Source organism: Grus americana, unplaced genomic scaffold (genome assembly GCF_028858705.1).
Source record: "Grus americana isolate bGruAme1 unplaced genomic scaffold, bGruAme1.mat scaffold_433, whole genome shotgun sequence".
Lineage (NCBI taxonomy): Eukaryota > Metazoa > Chordata > Aves > Gruiformes > Gruidae > Grus > Grus americana.
The window spans coordinates 5,599-20,143 of record NW_026561694.1 but is presented as its reverse complement, the minus strand read 5'-3'; the positions used below and the strand labels follow the sequence as shown (position 1 = coordinate 20,143).

The 14,545-nt window shown below is 46.5% G+C and overlaps 1 protein-coding gene across 1 annotated transcript; it reads left to right on the top strand.

Moving 5' to 3' along the window:
* Nucleotides 1-2,819: 2,819 nt before the first annotated feature.
* LOC129200728 (matrix metalloproteinase-24-like) lies at nucleotides 2,820-13,259 on the top strand (the record flags this gene model as incomplete). Its single annotated transcript, XM_054812003.1, has 4 exons — nucleotides 2,820-2,972; nucleotides 5,014-5,162; nucleotides 12,217-12,333; nucleotides 13,239-13,259. Coding segments are annotated over exons 1-4 (386 nt in total), but the record flags the coding sequence as incomplete, so codon positions are not given.
* Between the last annotated feature and the right edge of the window lie 1,286 nt (nucleotides 13,260-14,545).

Genomic DNA, 14,545 nt, shown 5'->3' with positions numbered 1-14,545 from the left:
GCTCTGCTAGCAGAGTTGCCCTCCAGCATCTGCAGGCAGGACTAAGAGGCTGTCCTGACCAGCATGCGAGCTGAGCTGCTGTCAGCTTGAGTCAGCAGGGAAAAGTCCAGCACTGGCCATTCATGCAGCAGAGCACATCCATAAAGTTGCTTTGACAAAAAGATGAAATCCCTGTCCGGCATCTCTAAACCCCAATGTCCTCACTGCTTCTCCAGGGGAGCAGCAGCACTTTCTGGCCTGGGATTCATAGAATCGCAGAATCCCAGACTGGTTTGGGTGGGAAGGGACCCCACAGCCCATCCAGTCCCACCCCCTGCCATGGGCAGGGACACCCTCCACCAGCCCAGGTTGTCCAAAGCCCCATCCAACCTGGCCTTGAACACTTCCAGGGATGGAGCATCCACAGCTTCTCTAGGCAATTATTTTTTGTTGTTTTTTATTTTTTTTTTTATTTTTAAAAACTGTTAAGCTTTGAAACCTAAATATTTGTTACAGCCCAGGATGACACATCTAAATTAAAAAAATACAAGTCATTTCTAATTTTTCCATTTATGAAAAACTAAGAATCTCTAGCCAACTATGGCGTCACTTTAAAACTTGTGGGGTGGATTTTTTTTTTAAATTTTGTATGATGTCTTAAGATTTTAAACCATGCTTGTTAAGGAAAGTTCAAGGAGCAAATACTTAATTAAGGCTTTGTTTTCAAAGGGTTGTGAGGAAGGTCAGTGGATGGCAGAGGCCAGTGGGTTCACCCATACACAATGCCACTCAAACCCACGCTACCAGGCAACATTCAGACAGAAATATTACACTTAATATTTACAGTATAGAGCAATATTTTTAGCCAGTGTACATATAAAGAATCAATGCATTTTTTTTATTTTTAATTTCCAAACTTGATTGTGATCATTATGTTCAAGTATTAGTCTTGTTAACAGAGATGAGAAATTCTCTACTTACAACAAATTCGGCTGTTAGAAAGGAAAGATGTTTTGGTACACTGAGGAGAACAAGATACTGAGGTTACACAATAGTTAGTGTCCTATGGTCACTGACTCTACTAGCTGCTGGAAGTGACGTGGGAAAGGAACAGGAGTTAGGCACTGAGGCCCTGGGAAGAAGGGATGTTATAAATAGCTTTGCTAATTTCCAGAGAGGAGAATTGTTCCATTAAATCTGCTGTGGAGTTTTGATGGCGAGGAATACAGAATCGCTGGTCCCACAGCAGCTTGTGAGTGGAGCTTTGCTTCAGATGAACCACCTCCTGTCCCAGGCACTGTGACTGCTCCAGCTCCAAGCACATCACCGGTGCGCTGATGCCTGTTGCACAGCTCAGCTTTGCCAGCCAAACTGCCCTGTGTGCCAGCTGTGGGCACGGCGCTCCGCAACTCCCTTCCCAGACAATATGAGTTCAAACTTCTGGTGGCGGTATGGCTAACCCAATGAAAAAGCATGAGATTCACCTGGTGGCACAGCATCTTCCCCTGTCCAAAATCCCTGATAAAAATATTAAGCACATGTGAAAGCGCAGGCTGCCAACTGCTCTTTCAGACCCTCTGAACAAAATTAGGCTGGGCTCCTCCTTGTCCTTCAATCTGCCACCACAAGGCATCATTTTTGATTCCAAGTGAAACGAAGGAGAGAAATGAAGGCTGACAAAGACCTTGGGTGTCTCTAAGGCAGCACAGAAATCCATGCCTCCACCTGGGTGCATGTCTCAGAAGCGTGCCACCTCCTTTCAGACTGGTACAGCTTCAGGGCAGGACCACTGGCCAACAAACTGTCAGCCCTGTTGTCCCAAAATCTGGGTTCTTCACCCAGTGTGCAAAGAGCCAGTCACACACAGAGTTGAGATATTTATTTCAATTCTGGCCGGACTAGGGTGCCAGGCATCTAACACCAGCCAGCACACTGAGTACATCAAGTGTGCCTTTTTTATAACTAGATGTAGCTGATTGGTGTTCTTAAACTTCCTTAACCACCTTTCACCCGCCTTCACCATACATATGCGTTTTACTTCATGTTTCAAACATTTGGGGAGATTCTCTAATTAGCATGCTCATTATTCACAAAGGGTTGTACATTTTAGTATTAAAATCAATACAGGTGAGTGGAGGATACACTATTTCTTAATACTCTTCCAAGGCTAGATATATTTTATATACAACGGGGAAAGAATACTTGAAAGGGTCCTGTTGCTCTAAATCCTCAGTCTGTTGGGAGATCCTGTCCTGGTTACTATTGTTTCAGAACATACTGTTAAGGATACTTGAGGTAGCATATACTTTGCACAATCTTCACCCTTATTTCTCCTACATCAGCCCCACCTTTCCTCTTCTCAGGCTCGTTATGAGGAGCTGTATACAGCTGGCCTCCTGCACCGGGGGCTTCTACACACCTCTGCGAAGATCTTCAGGCTACAGCCAAAGACAACGCGAGGCAGCCTTGCATGGAGCGGGACTCTTGAGAGCAGGAAACAACCCCGTCGTGAGAGAAGAGGCCCGCAGAGAAAGGCCTCGGCCCTCCTGCATCTGCAGGGCTGCAGCAGGGCCGGGGGCCGCTGCGACCCCTCCGCGCTCTCCCCTGCCTGCAGCTAGAGGCGGGTGCGTGGCAAAACCCCTGAGGAACGGCGACCCGGGGCTGCCGGTGCCCGGCTCCGAGCCCTTCCCGCGGGGGAAGCACAGCCAGGGCCCTGCCATGGGCCGGACGCATCTCCCCGGGGCTGCGCCGCGACTCTTAGCAGGGCAGCCCCTACCCGGCCCGCCGGAAGAAGAGGCGGTGCGGCTGTGGCTGCCTTCCCCTTCCGGCTCCCCCGCGCAGCCGCAGCCCGCGCCGCTGGGCCGGAGCGCTGGCCGGAGCCCCGCCGCGCTGCCATGGCGCCGAGGCGGCGCCGGGGCCTGGCTGCAGCGGGCTCCCTGCTGCCGCTGCTCTGCGCGCTGCTCCGCGCCGCCGCCGACACCAGCACTGGCCGGGTAGGTCTGGGAGCGGGAGGGGGGCCGTGGCCGGGCGGGGCGCGGAGGGGGGCGAGGCCGGTGGTGCCATAGCTGGGACGGGGATACCGGGGGCCGGGTTGTGCGCTGTGTTGGCCTGGGGGCGGGCTGGGAAGCTGGGCAGCTCCTGCCCTGCTCCTCCGCGCCCGGCTCCAGCCTCGTCGCCGCACCTGGGCGTTGCTGCCCGCTGGAAGCCTTCCTGCATCTCCGGTAGGCCCTGGCCGTGCCGCGCTCCGAAGCGGCCGGTCTCGGTTGCTGCTGCCGGGCTGGGCTGGGCACGGCTCAGGTGTGCGGCCGCAGTCGCTGGCAGCTCCTGTGCCTGGGCAGGTTGGGAACCGGCAGGCGAAGGCAGCCGTGCCCCTCCTGTGTGCTCTTGAGCATCACATCAGCCTCCCGGGAGGAACTTCTCTTGGTGCGGGCATCTTGTGGTGTCCCTTTCCATCACCCGCTGCCGCGTCCGACTCTGGCCGGGAGGGAAAGGGGATACAGGACGGTAGCCCCAGTCAGAGCTGTTTTGGTTAGAGTGCTCTGCCCTTGCTGCTCAAGGACAGCTTTTTTTTTGGTCAGACTGTAGGTCCATGTGTTCCAGCACGCTGTGTTTGTCAGAGGCCAATGCTAGATGTCAAGGCAGTGGTAGCAAACGTCCAGTTTCCAAGCAGTTTTGCAGCTTGGCTTTGTCTTTAGCCATTGGTGATATCTGTGCTGAATAGTTCTGTATGTCCAGTTACTTGGTGAACTTTAACACGCCTGGCCCAGACACTGACTCACACCTTTTTCCTCCTGCTTTGGAAGCAAGGCCCTTCTCTGTTTCAAATGGATTCTGGTATCTTCTTGTTGCTACAAAGAAATGGGGGTTGTTCTCCCTGTTGTGCTCCTCCTTGGGCCCCTTTCCCACTGCTGTGTCAGGCTGCCTATGTGAGAGCAGCGCATGCAAAGGATTCATCAGCATTTGTGTGTTGAGGACCATGTCCTGTGGGTCAAATGGATTGTCCTCATGGCTGGAAGAAGCTTACAGGATATATGTCAGATCTCATAGTAATTCTGGGCTAAGTATTGAATCAGAGGACTGGGGTATTGGCCAGACGAAAGAAACACTGGGAGGCGTGTGCATGAAAAGTTATGGTGACAAGTTTATGAAAGCAAACCTTCATTCAGGTTTTATTGGCATTTGCACTTAATGATGAATTAATAGTCCTTCTTCTTATGGTATCAAAGTGGGGGGGGAAGAGAAGGGAGGAAAAAAAATAATCCTGAATTAATGGGTATTTTTGAAAATGCTGTCCTTAGCATTTTGACAAGTTTGGCACGTGGGTTTTTATAAGGCTGCATTTTGGGAGGGAGGCGGGTAAAAGGGACAAAGCTCCTTGAGGAGAGTTGGCTGTTTTCCTGTTCTGACAATTCACTAGATATCTGCTCTTAGTAGAAGAAAAGTCCATCTAACAGGATCCCTGCAAACTTTGTGTGTGTGCATTTTTGGTGAGTGGGGGTTTTTTTTGTTTGGTTTTTTGTTTTGTTTTTAAATAAATACTCCTGTGCTCAGTGCAAGCGTAAAGCCGAACCTTTGTTTGTGGGAACGCCTGGGCCTGTTAAGGTGTTTGCTTGGAGTGATGGTCCAGAGGCAGCAGTAGGTGGTGGGCAGTGGCTTATTGGGAGTGTGCTGCTGTAGGGACTGAGAAACCTCATGATGGCAAGGTGACGGGGTGTACAGGAGGTCTCTGGAACAAGGACAGAGCTTCTTTGGCATTTCTGGTGCTCCTAAGACATAAGTCTGCCCCGGTTACTCAGTAGGGATGATGGCCATTTTTAATGGGCAGGTCAGCATCATCCTGTCGGGACAGGTTATATTAAGCTGGATCTTCAGCCCTTCCTGGGGATCAGATGATATTACCAAACCTAACAGAAAAAGAGAGAGATGGTTGAATTTTTTTGGCTAGTTCATCACTTTTTCTTATGAGGAAATGTTCTGATCTGTTAAGTTGAAAACTTACCATGGCACCTTACCATCTGTTTGTTTCTTTTTCAGGGTTGGTTAAAAACTTATGGCTACTTACTTCCATCTGACAGCCAGATGTCTGCCTTGCAGTCAGGAAAAGCTGTGCAGTCCGCAGTTGCCACTATGCAACAATTTTATGGGATCCCAGTAACAGGAGTTTTGGACCAGACAACTATTGAGTAAGATCAACGTAGGCTAATTTTGTCTTTCCCTTTCTTAACGCGTTGTCATGTTACCTGGGCTACAAGAAGTCTTCAAAAGGGATAGATGTGACTGACTTGGAGAAGTTTTGATTATGAATAGGTGTCCCTAATGAAAACATGTGGACAATTCCACCTTTTCTTTTTGCCAACAGTACTGTTTGCAAGTGTGAGGAGAAGCTCTTGCTAAATGTTGTTCTTTGTACATAGATCAGTGCACAGGAAAGGTGTGAATCCTGTGAGCTTCTGAAAGCTGAGAAAATCCAGTGTTTCATTTATTTCCATCTCTTGTCTGGATTTAGGTGAAAATCTGGCTGCAGAAATGGCTTCTAATGTATTTCTTAATTAGTTGTGGATCTCTATAGATGCTATTTGTGGAGATCTCTAGTTCCAAGTTGAAGTGAGTTGTTATAGTCTGACAACGATAGTCAAGACTACTTAGCTGTTGATAGTTGCCATTTGTTGGACATTAGAAGTTCTGTCCTGTGTGCCGACCATGTGTTATTTGTTGTTTGTGGCTGATGTCTTGATAGCACAGAAGCATTGGTCTAAATCACTTATGCTGGAGGGACTTGTTCTTTGAAGGCTGTTGCCTTTAGTCTGCTCTTCAGTGTATACTGTGAAGTGTGATGTGGCAGTGGTGTTTATTGCTGGCTTCCTGTCATCTGATTGCCTCCATGTCATGTATTGGCTGAATCTGTCTGCTGTTGGTCTGGACTAGGGGAGCATCTTTTGACTAAAGCAGAATGTACATAAGGTCTTACTAATGCTTTCTGGGGGAAAGAAGCATCTCATGGTGAGCAAAATAAAAAAAAAAAGCACAAATAATCAAACTTGCTTAGGTCCTGCCTGGAAGTTTTCCCTTAACCTTTTGTTATTGCACTAGCAGACCCTTTTAGAGTGTGCTCTGCCTAGTTCTTCATCTCTCCTGTTATGGCACTCTGCTGGCAAAAGGGACACAGTAGCACAAAAGAAGGGGGCGCAAAGTAACCAAATAGTGTGAAGAACAAAGGGGTTTGGTTGTATACCTTCCAGACTACAAGAAGGAGAAACAGAAGAAATTAGTGAATTAGGCAGGAGGAGATCATCCTGGACTGGAAGTGCCTCTCCAGTGAATGTAACATTCCTTCCTTTAGCTCACAGGAAAAGCCTGTCCTTCTTCATTGAGGGACAGAGAAAATCCTGTTTGTTTGCTTTTTAAATGAGTTGAAAATGAAATGCTCTTTAAAGGTGGGGATTTTCCATCCAAGATGAATGCTGAAGCAGACCCAGAGAGCAAGGTTGTGTATGTGCAGCTGGTATATAGAAGCTTGCAGTTGGAAGGGGTTAGGGAAGAAGGGGCTATGATATTGGCGTGCTGGTTTGGAGATCTAGGGAGCTGCTTCTGCTGCCCTGTGGGTGACAGAGGAAGGAAGCAAACTGCACGTTGGAATCCCTGCTTTAGTAAGTAAAAGTATTTTTCTGGAGGAAAGGAAGGTGCTGCCCATGTTTTACTGAGTTTATATATGGGCAGAGGTTGATTGGTGCATGAACCAAACCACTTGCTGTCATTTCTCAGCAGTCCTGGCTCTACGGAGGGATCTGGACAGGCTGGATTGATGGGCCAAGGCCAACTGTATGAGGTACAAGAAGGCTCAGTGCCAGGTCCTGCACTTGGTTCACAACAAACCCATGCAGCACTACAGGCTTGGGGAAGAGTGGCTGGAAAGCTGCCCAGAGGAAAAGGACCTGGGGCTGTTGGTCGACAGCCAGCTGAACATGAGCCAGCAGTGTGCCCAGGTGGCCAAGAAGGCCAACAGCATCCTGGCTTGTATCAGACATAGTGTGGCCAGCAGGACCAGGGCAGGGACCATCCCCCTGTACTGGGCACTGGTGAGGCCGCACCTCGAGTGCTGGGTTCAGTTTTGGGTCCCTCACTCCAAGAAGGACATTGAGGTGCTGGAGCGTGTCCAGAGAAGGGCAGCGAAGTGGTGAAGGGTCTGGAGCCCAAGTCTGATGAGGAACGGCTGAGGGAACTGGGGTTGTTTAGCCTAGAGAAGAGGAGGCTGAGGGGAGACCTGATCGCTCTCTACAGCTACCTGAAAGGAGGGTGTAGCCAGGGGGGTGCTGGTCTGTTCTCCAAATAACAAGCAATAGGACAAGAGGAAATGGCCTCAAGCTGTGCCAGGGGAGGTTTAGATTGGATATTAGGAAAAATGTCTTCACCAAAAGGGTTATCAAGCATTGGAACAGGCTGTCCAGGGAAGTAGTGGAGTCACCATCCCTGGAGGTATTTAAAAGATGCGTAGATGTGGTGCTTGGGGACATGGTTTAGTGATTGGAGTTGGGAGTGCTAGATTGACGATTGGACTTTATCTTAAAGGTCTTTTCCAACCAAATGATTCTATGAACACCCAGGGGCTGATGGGTGAAAACCCTAGATGGTTCCCTCTTCTGAAACTTGAGTATCCAAAGGCTTGAAACCTCAGCTGCAACCAAATGCAGATGTGCTTTACAGTCAGTTTGGTTGTTCTATCTCCATCTGTCCTGAGTCAGCAGGTCCATATGTTATATGGCTGTGTGGAGCAGGAGTACCTACCTAGAAATTACATGATGGGAAAAAGAGGTCCTAGTTGCTTTTACCAGTGAGCCTGTATTTTGAGTTGGAGGAGCATGTCTGGCTGTTCCTTGTTGGGCTGTCACTTCCTCAGACCTGGTTGTGGAAGCTGAGCAGAAGGAGAAGACTTGGCAAAGCAGGCTGACTCTGAGAGCTCCGAGTTACTCAGGCATTTGCTAAGCTGTTATTTCAGTCTGTATTATGAGTTTCGAGATTGCAGTTATGAATTTTTCTGTCACTTCTATCAGTGTCATAAGCTCTGTCCTTTTAAAGTAACTTTAGAATCCGTCAGAGTGCAAAGTTACCGTTTTCTATGGTTTCTTTGTTAGGCAAAAAAATTCTGCATATTCTGTTTATGCTTATTATGGAAGCCTAAAGTTTTTCATCTCCTTCACCACGTGCCCCCAAATCCCGACCTTGTTCTTTCCTCCAAGAGTGGTACCCAAGTGTGTGAAAGCTACTGTGTAGGCGCTGCCAGCGGGAGTGGGAAGTGGGAAGGAACACCACCGTTGGTGTTGCTTACTGGTACCTGAAAGGAAGGTGGGATGGGGCTCTGTTCAGCAGAGGGTCTGTCTTGAGGTAGCAGGTTGAGAATATGTAGTTTATGTAGTTTCCTGTAAGGAGAGCAGGGGAGAATACTTAAAACAGTCTCCTCGTACCCTGCAATTGATAGTGCCTCAGCAAACTGCGTGTCTGCCTGCAACTAGTGGGTTGAATTGTGATTTTGTGCAGCAGCTAGGCAAGGGTATAGTCCTGGGAGCATGCTGGGAGAGAAGGCACGCTAGCACCTAACAGAAGTGGTGACTGTTGTGATTGTTGTAATTGATCACATGGCCTTGGAGGAAACCAAGAAATAGTCTTACTTGTGTTGGAAGTGTCTTGTGTCTTATGCTTTGTCTTGAGCCTGTGGTGTAGGTCCCTTACCTTGGGATGCACGACACAGCTGTTTAAAGATACTACTCCCACCAGCTCAATCGTAGACAATTGAGAGTGCCAGCTTGCTCTATTTAGGAGAGTCTGGGTTCCAAGCCCTCCACAAAACTGGGGAAAGCAGCTGTATCTGGACAAGAGCTGGATGTCACTGCTTTTGGAAAGTTTTCTGCACACCAAGCAGCTGGAGGAGCGCAGTAGTCCATGCATAAACAGTGCCAAGTATAAATTTTGATGATCCAGTATTATTGGTGCCCCCATTTAAAAAAGGAAAAAAGGAGAGGGGAGCAACCATAAGTATCTGAATCCTGCTTGTCTTTTGTTCTTGTTTCTGATGGGATGAGTTTTTATAAATCCCCTGGAACACAGAAAGGGTTATCCAAACTGCTCAGTAGAGAATGGCTGTCAAAAAGCTGAGCTAAAGACAACCAATGGCAGCAAGCTACAACTTTGTGATTGTTTTGCCATATATTTGCCCTGCTGAGAAGAGAAGAGATGGCTGGACTTGTACTCTGGCCCACATGATTAGACCGGGGCCCGTACGTCTGGGAAGTAAGTTGAATCAGGGAACTGATCCAGATGAACGTTCTCAGCTCGACATTAGCGCAGGCTGTTGAGAACTTGGGTACTGCCTAGCTCTAACCAGGTAGTTGGGCTTTTTACTAGGTCTGTTTGAGATAGCGTGTAGCTGAGCTCTGGAACAAACCGTGGTAGAATATGGGGGTTCAGACTGGCCTCAGTATAATAGGGTTGAAAGAGGAGCTGGGCAGCCCTTGCGTAGCATAAGTCTGTCGGCAGCTCTGCACATGCTGATGCCTTGGAAGCTTTGTCTCAGGAAGCCCTTAACGCCCAGGGTGCCGGTATTGCAGCTTGCCTCTGGAACAGCCCCGTGCCCTGCCCTGTGTCCATGCATTGTGATGGAGCTGGCACAGGGAGTTTATCTTTGAAGGAATTAACTTTTGGTCGGGTCTCTGCGCAGTTCTGATTGGCTTTGATAGCACAGGACTAATTGGGGGGGGCTGATTTCCTGCAGCCTGCTCGGCATAGGGCAGGTGTTGGGAAGGGGCAGCTGCTGTTCATACAGGAAAGAGATGTTGAGGTGTGAGGGACTTGGTGATGTACTGCTAGTGTGTCAGCATAGCGAGCTGTCCTGGAAAGTCCTGGTGACTTGTCCTACGCATCAATGTTGGTTTGGTAGCACTCCCCTGTTAGCTTTTTGTCTTCTAGATGATACTAGTAAAGATAAAACAGAAGGTCATTTTCTGACTGTAATCAGGGCCTGATGATAGTGATATTCAGAGTACTGGAGTTCTCATGAAGCTCAAGACATGAAAACCTAATTCACACTATGGTTTGTGTAAGGTTATGCTAAAAACTCTATACCATATCATAGGACTGGAAATTTTTTTTTAAATATTCAGGAAATATCTAGAATACAGGCTACAGTAAGGCTAACATCTCTCTAGCAAAGTGGTAGAAGCAATGCAAAAGAACACAAATAAAGGACACTTGGAAAAACACACGGTATTGAGATTGAATTAATAGGGCTTTTCTAAAAGCAAATCTTAGATGTACTTTTCTTTGAAGGTAGCAGCAGTTGTGTGGGCAAGACAGATCTGATTTCCACAGGTTGCTATGATTTCTGAAAGACATACCATACTGATACATGTAAGGTAATGTAAGTGGGGAAGATCTGTGCTAGCTTTATATGCACAGCTTGGGTTCTTGTCAGGTACAGTACAATATGTATAAAAACTCTCATTTGCTCTGTTCATGGTGAGGAGAAGATGACAGATGACTGCGCTGATATTTGTAAGCACCTGTAGTTTTTACGTATAGGAAGTGGACTAAGGAAAGGTCAACCGCCTGAACTGGGAGCAGGTATGTGTGTTGTGAAAGAATGTTCTTGTGAGGCTGTGCAAGGCAAAGTGTCTATTTGTTTTTTATTTAAAAGGTGTCCTGGAAAGAAGTCTTATAAACCATCTCCTGGTGATGGGAAGACACTCCCTTCCTGAAGGTGTGGGGCTAATATTTTTGATAGATAAGATGTACATTGTTTAGGCATGTGGGCACATTTGGGCTACTTGCCATTGGCTGGCTGCGGTTGATGGAGGAATGTCTGCATTTGGAGGCCAAAAGTTGTCCCCCAGATGGCCAGGGATGTGGGGGAAACCCTGCTGAGGAGAGGGGAGAGAATTTGGTGTCCTGTGTGAGAAATCTGCCAGGATTGGCTACAATGCTTTTCTTGTGTGTGACCAGGCAGCGGCATGTTTCTGCTTCTCATGCCCGCAGTGTGCTCTTAAGACGTGTCACAGTGAACACTTGCCTTTGCCATCAGACTAAGTGAATCCAATGCATAAAATACCTGAAGAATGCCAGTGGCAATGCCCCCAGCAGCCCAAGCAGGAGGCTGAGGACAGTGCCAGTGTGTTTGTGAGGTGTGGCCAGAGACTGCTTGCGTTATTCCTGGGCTCTGGTCTCCTGTCCTGGGCTGCACTGCAAAGTCCCAAAGAATGTGGCTGGGACAGAAAGTTGCTGTGCTAGGACTTTTGGAGACCAGTGCCTGTAGTTCCTCTGTTTCTGTCTTGTCTCCTTTTTCCCTTGCTGCCGCATGCAGTGATGGGCAGATTTGTTCCTCTGTAAGCTACTTCTGACTTCTCTGGAGTGTGCCCACACCAGCAAGCAGGATAGTACTCTGAGGTACAGTCTATTTCTCCATGTCACAGAATCATTTAGATTGGGAGACCTCTTGAGATCATCTACTCCAACCCCCTGCTCAAACAGGGACAGCTAGAGCAGGTTGCCCAGGACCATGTCCACTTGGGTTTTGAATACCTCCAAGGATGAAGACTCTACCACTTCTCTGGGCAACCTGTGCCTGTGTTTGACCACCCTCAGGCTGGTGCAAGAAATAAGCAAAAGATTGGAGGTAGGCGAGGAGACCTGACCTCTCTGATAAGTGCATGGATCCCCATGCAAGGGACAGCATCTTTTGCTCTTCCAGTTCACCTGACTGTAGAGGCAAGAGTTTTCTACATCATTAGTCATTATCTGGGAGGGTCGTGTTTGCATTTGTTCAATCTTACCTAATGAGTTATGAATGAGAGGGTTTTTTACTGGCACAGGAGCACTTTATCAAATGGAGAGTGGATAGAGTGGGTGATAGGAGAGTTTGATCCCAGTGCACACGTGTATGCAATTTTGATCTGGGTCTCTTTTGTGGCATTATCATCATTAAGTTCTTGTCAAGCATAAGGGCTATCTGAGCTGGTATCTATGTTTCCAAAAGAAAAATGAATTCTTTTTGATGTGCTGGGGTATGTGGATTGCCAGCAGAGGTGGGGTGTACAGCTCTCTGCAAAGAGGGTAAACCTGAGAAAGGGAAGACTGAGCCCTTCTTGGTGTCTGCATTGGCCAGCCCTCACAGGTCTTCCAGTAACCCCAAATCCTGTTGAATCTCTTTTCCAAACTCTTTGTTAGCTTGCTTTTTCTTTCCTTCCCTTCTAGGTGGATGAAGAAGCCTCGATGTGGAGTTCCAGATCATCCCCACCTACGCCATAGCCGGAGGAAAAAGCGGTATGCACTAACTGGACAAAAGTGGAGGCAGAAGCATATAACCTACAGGTATAGCCCCCTCACTGCCCCTCTTTGTTTGGGGAAAAAAAGTGTTCTGTACTTGTTTGGTATGAAAATTTTGTAAGTACTTTTAAAAACTGGATTTTTCCTGTAATGCCTAGTTGAGGCTTTCATTCTCGGAACATGGTGGATGGCAATACTTTCAGAGCACTGGAGTAACTGAAGAGTCTGTTCTCAATTAGAAAATAACTGATCAGTAAAGACAACTAAATCCCAGCCATCAGTTGTGTAATTTTGGCAGGAAAATCCTAGTAAGCCCCTTTCTGTTCCCTTAGCTAAAGCTCTAGCCCTTAGATCATGTGTCTTCTTTAACAAACCATTAAAGCAGAAGGAACATCATGTAAAGGCTTTCTCCCTCTACTGATTTGCAACATTTTACTGAATATTTATTTTTGCAGAGGTTTTACTCTTGCTCATGTAGTAGAACTCTTGCTTTTGTCCAGATTTAGCTTCTCTAAGTAAGCTTCTTTATAAGTAAGGTTGTACAGCTTACTGAAAGGTTTGTTTCTGAAAAAGAATTTTAGTAGTCAGGTTTTTTCATACACTGGATTCCATTTTAGCATGATAATTTCAGACAAAATCTTACGTAATTTACGTTTTTTAACTAAGTTACTTAGCTGTCTACACCAGGATTTTAAAGGTTGCCAGGTTTTTAGGAAGCGATGCAAGATCAACTGAAGTATTGGAAAGATTCTTATTAATAAATGTAGGCTTCAGATCAGGGCTGTAGTTTTGTTTGTAACAGCAAAACTTTGCATGAACAAAGTAGTGTCTGCAAAAAATAAAGATCCTTTGGAAATAGTAACTGCGTAGATGCTATGTATTGGAATTATAAGAAGAAGTCTCAAATACATTCTGCAAATTTAAAGAACCCTTCTTTCTCATTGATACAGTGTGCACAACTATACCCCAAGGTTGGAGAGATTGATACGAGGAGAGCCATTCGTCAGGCATTTGATGTTTGGCAGAGAGTGACGCCGCTTACCTTCGAAGAGGTCCCTTACCATGAAATTAAAAATGATAGAAAGGAGGCAGATATTATGATATTTTTTGCTTCTGGTTTCCATGGAGACAGTTCTCCGTTTGATGGAGAAGGTGGATTCCTAGCTCACGCTTACTTTCCTGGACCAGGAATAGGAGGAGATACTCACTTCGATTCAGATGAGCCATGGACCCTGGGAAATTCTAATCATGATGGTAAGACCGCAGGTCTTTTTTCAAAACAAGGAGAAGTTGAATGTAGACACATTGACAGGCTTTCAAGTAGAAAGCATTTGGTTAGTGGAGCTTTTGCCTCCCATACAATGGTTCAAATGTTTTCTAAACCATGTATTCTATGTTAAATGGGTAAATAATTTAATTAGTGAGTTTGTGACTCTGCGTGTCCCTGTGTACATGTGTGAATGCTGAGGAGGGAACAGAAGCGTGTCTGCTGGCTTGTTACATCTCTCAAGTTTTGGACCATTGTTGCTACAGAAACGTCCGGGAGGGAAAAGGTGAACAAGAGAGTGTTGAAATGTAAACTCTGTATTTCATGGAATACTTACCAAGGGCAATTAGAGTTAGTTGTAATGGTGAATAGAAAGTTGAGAGAGTGAAGACATGTGAATGTCAAGTCATTTTGATCCATGTTTGTTTTCCCACAGTCTAAGTGTGGTCATAATTCCTCCCATCAGAGGTTGGGGCTGGCTCATTTGTTAAGGAAGACTGATGATTAGGACAACTGGGTTTGTGATATTAAGCAGTGAAGAGTTTCTGTGTCTTTCTGGCTTTATCTTACTCTCTAATGGCAATGAGCACTTTCTGATCTATTTTCAAACCTTTGATTTAGGATAGTGATGACTTGTAAAAAATTTAAGTTGGAAACCCAGAATTTTACAGTGGCCTCAAAATATCACTCCAATTTCCAGTCTTAGTGATTTGGGAAGGACAATATGTCTTTAAACCTTCAGGGATTCAAAAATCACACTTTGAAACATTTTATAAGGATTAGAAGTTTACTTGGAATGTAAATATGGCTTGATTTTTAAACTGTATAAAAACATAGTAGCATTGTTGTGGCTTGGTGTCTAAGGACATATGCAGAGGTAAATGTCTACCATTAGACCAAACAGTGTAGTTTGAAAAGGAGAAAAAGCTTTCAGTCATGCAAGCCACCTTCACGCCTGACCTAAAAGTGACAGCCTTCTTTCAGAATGGA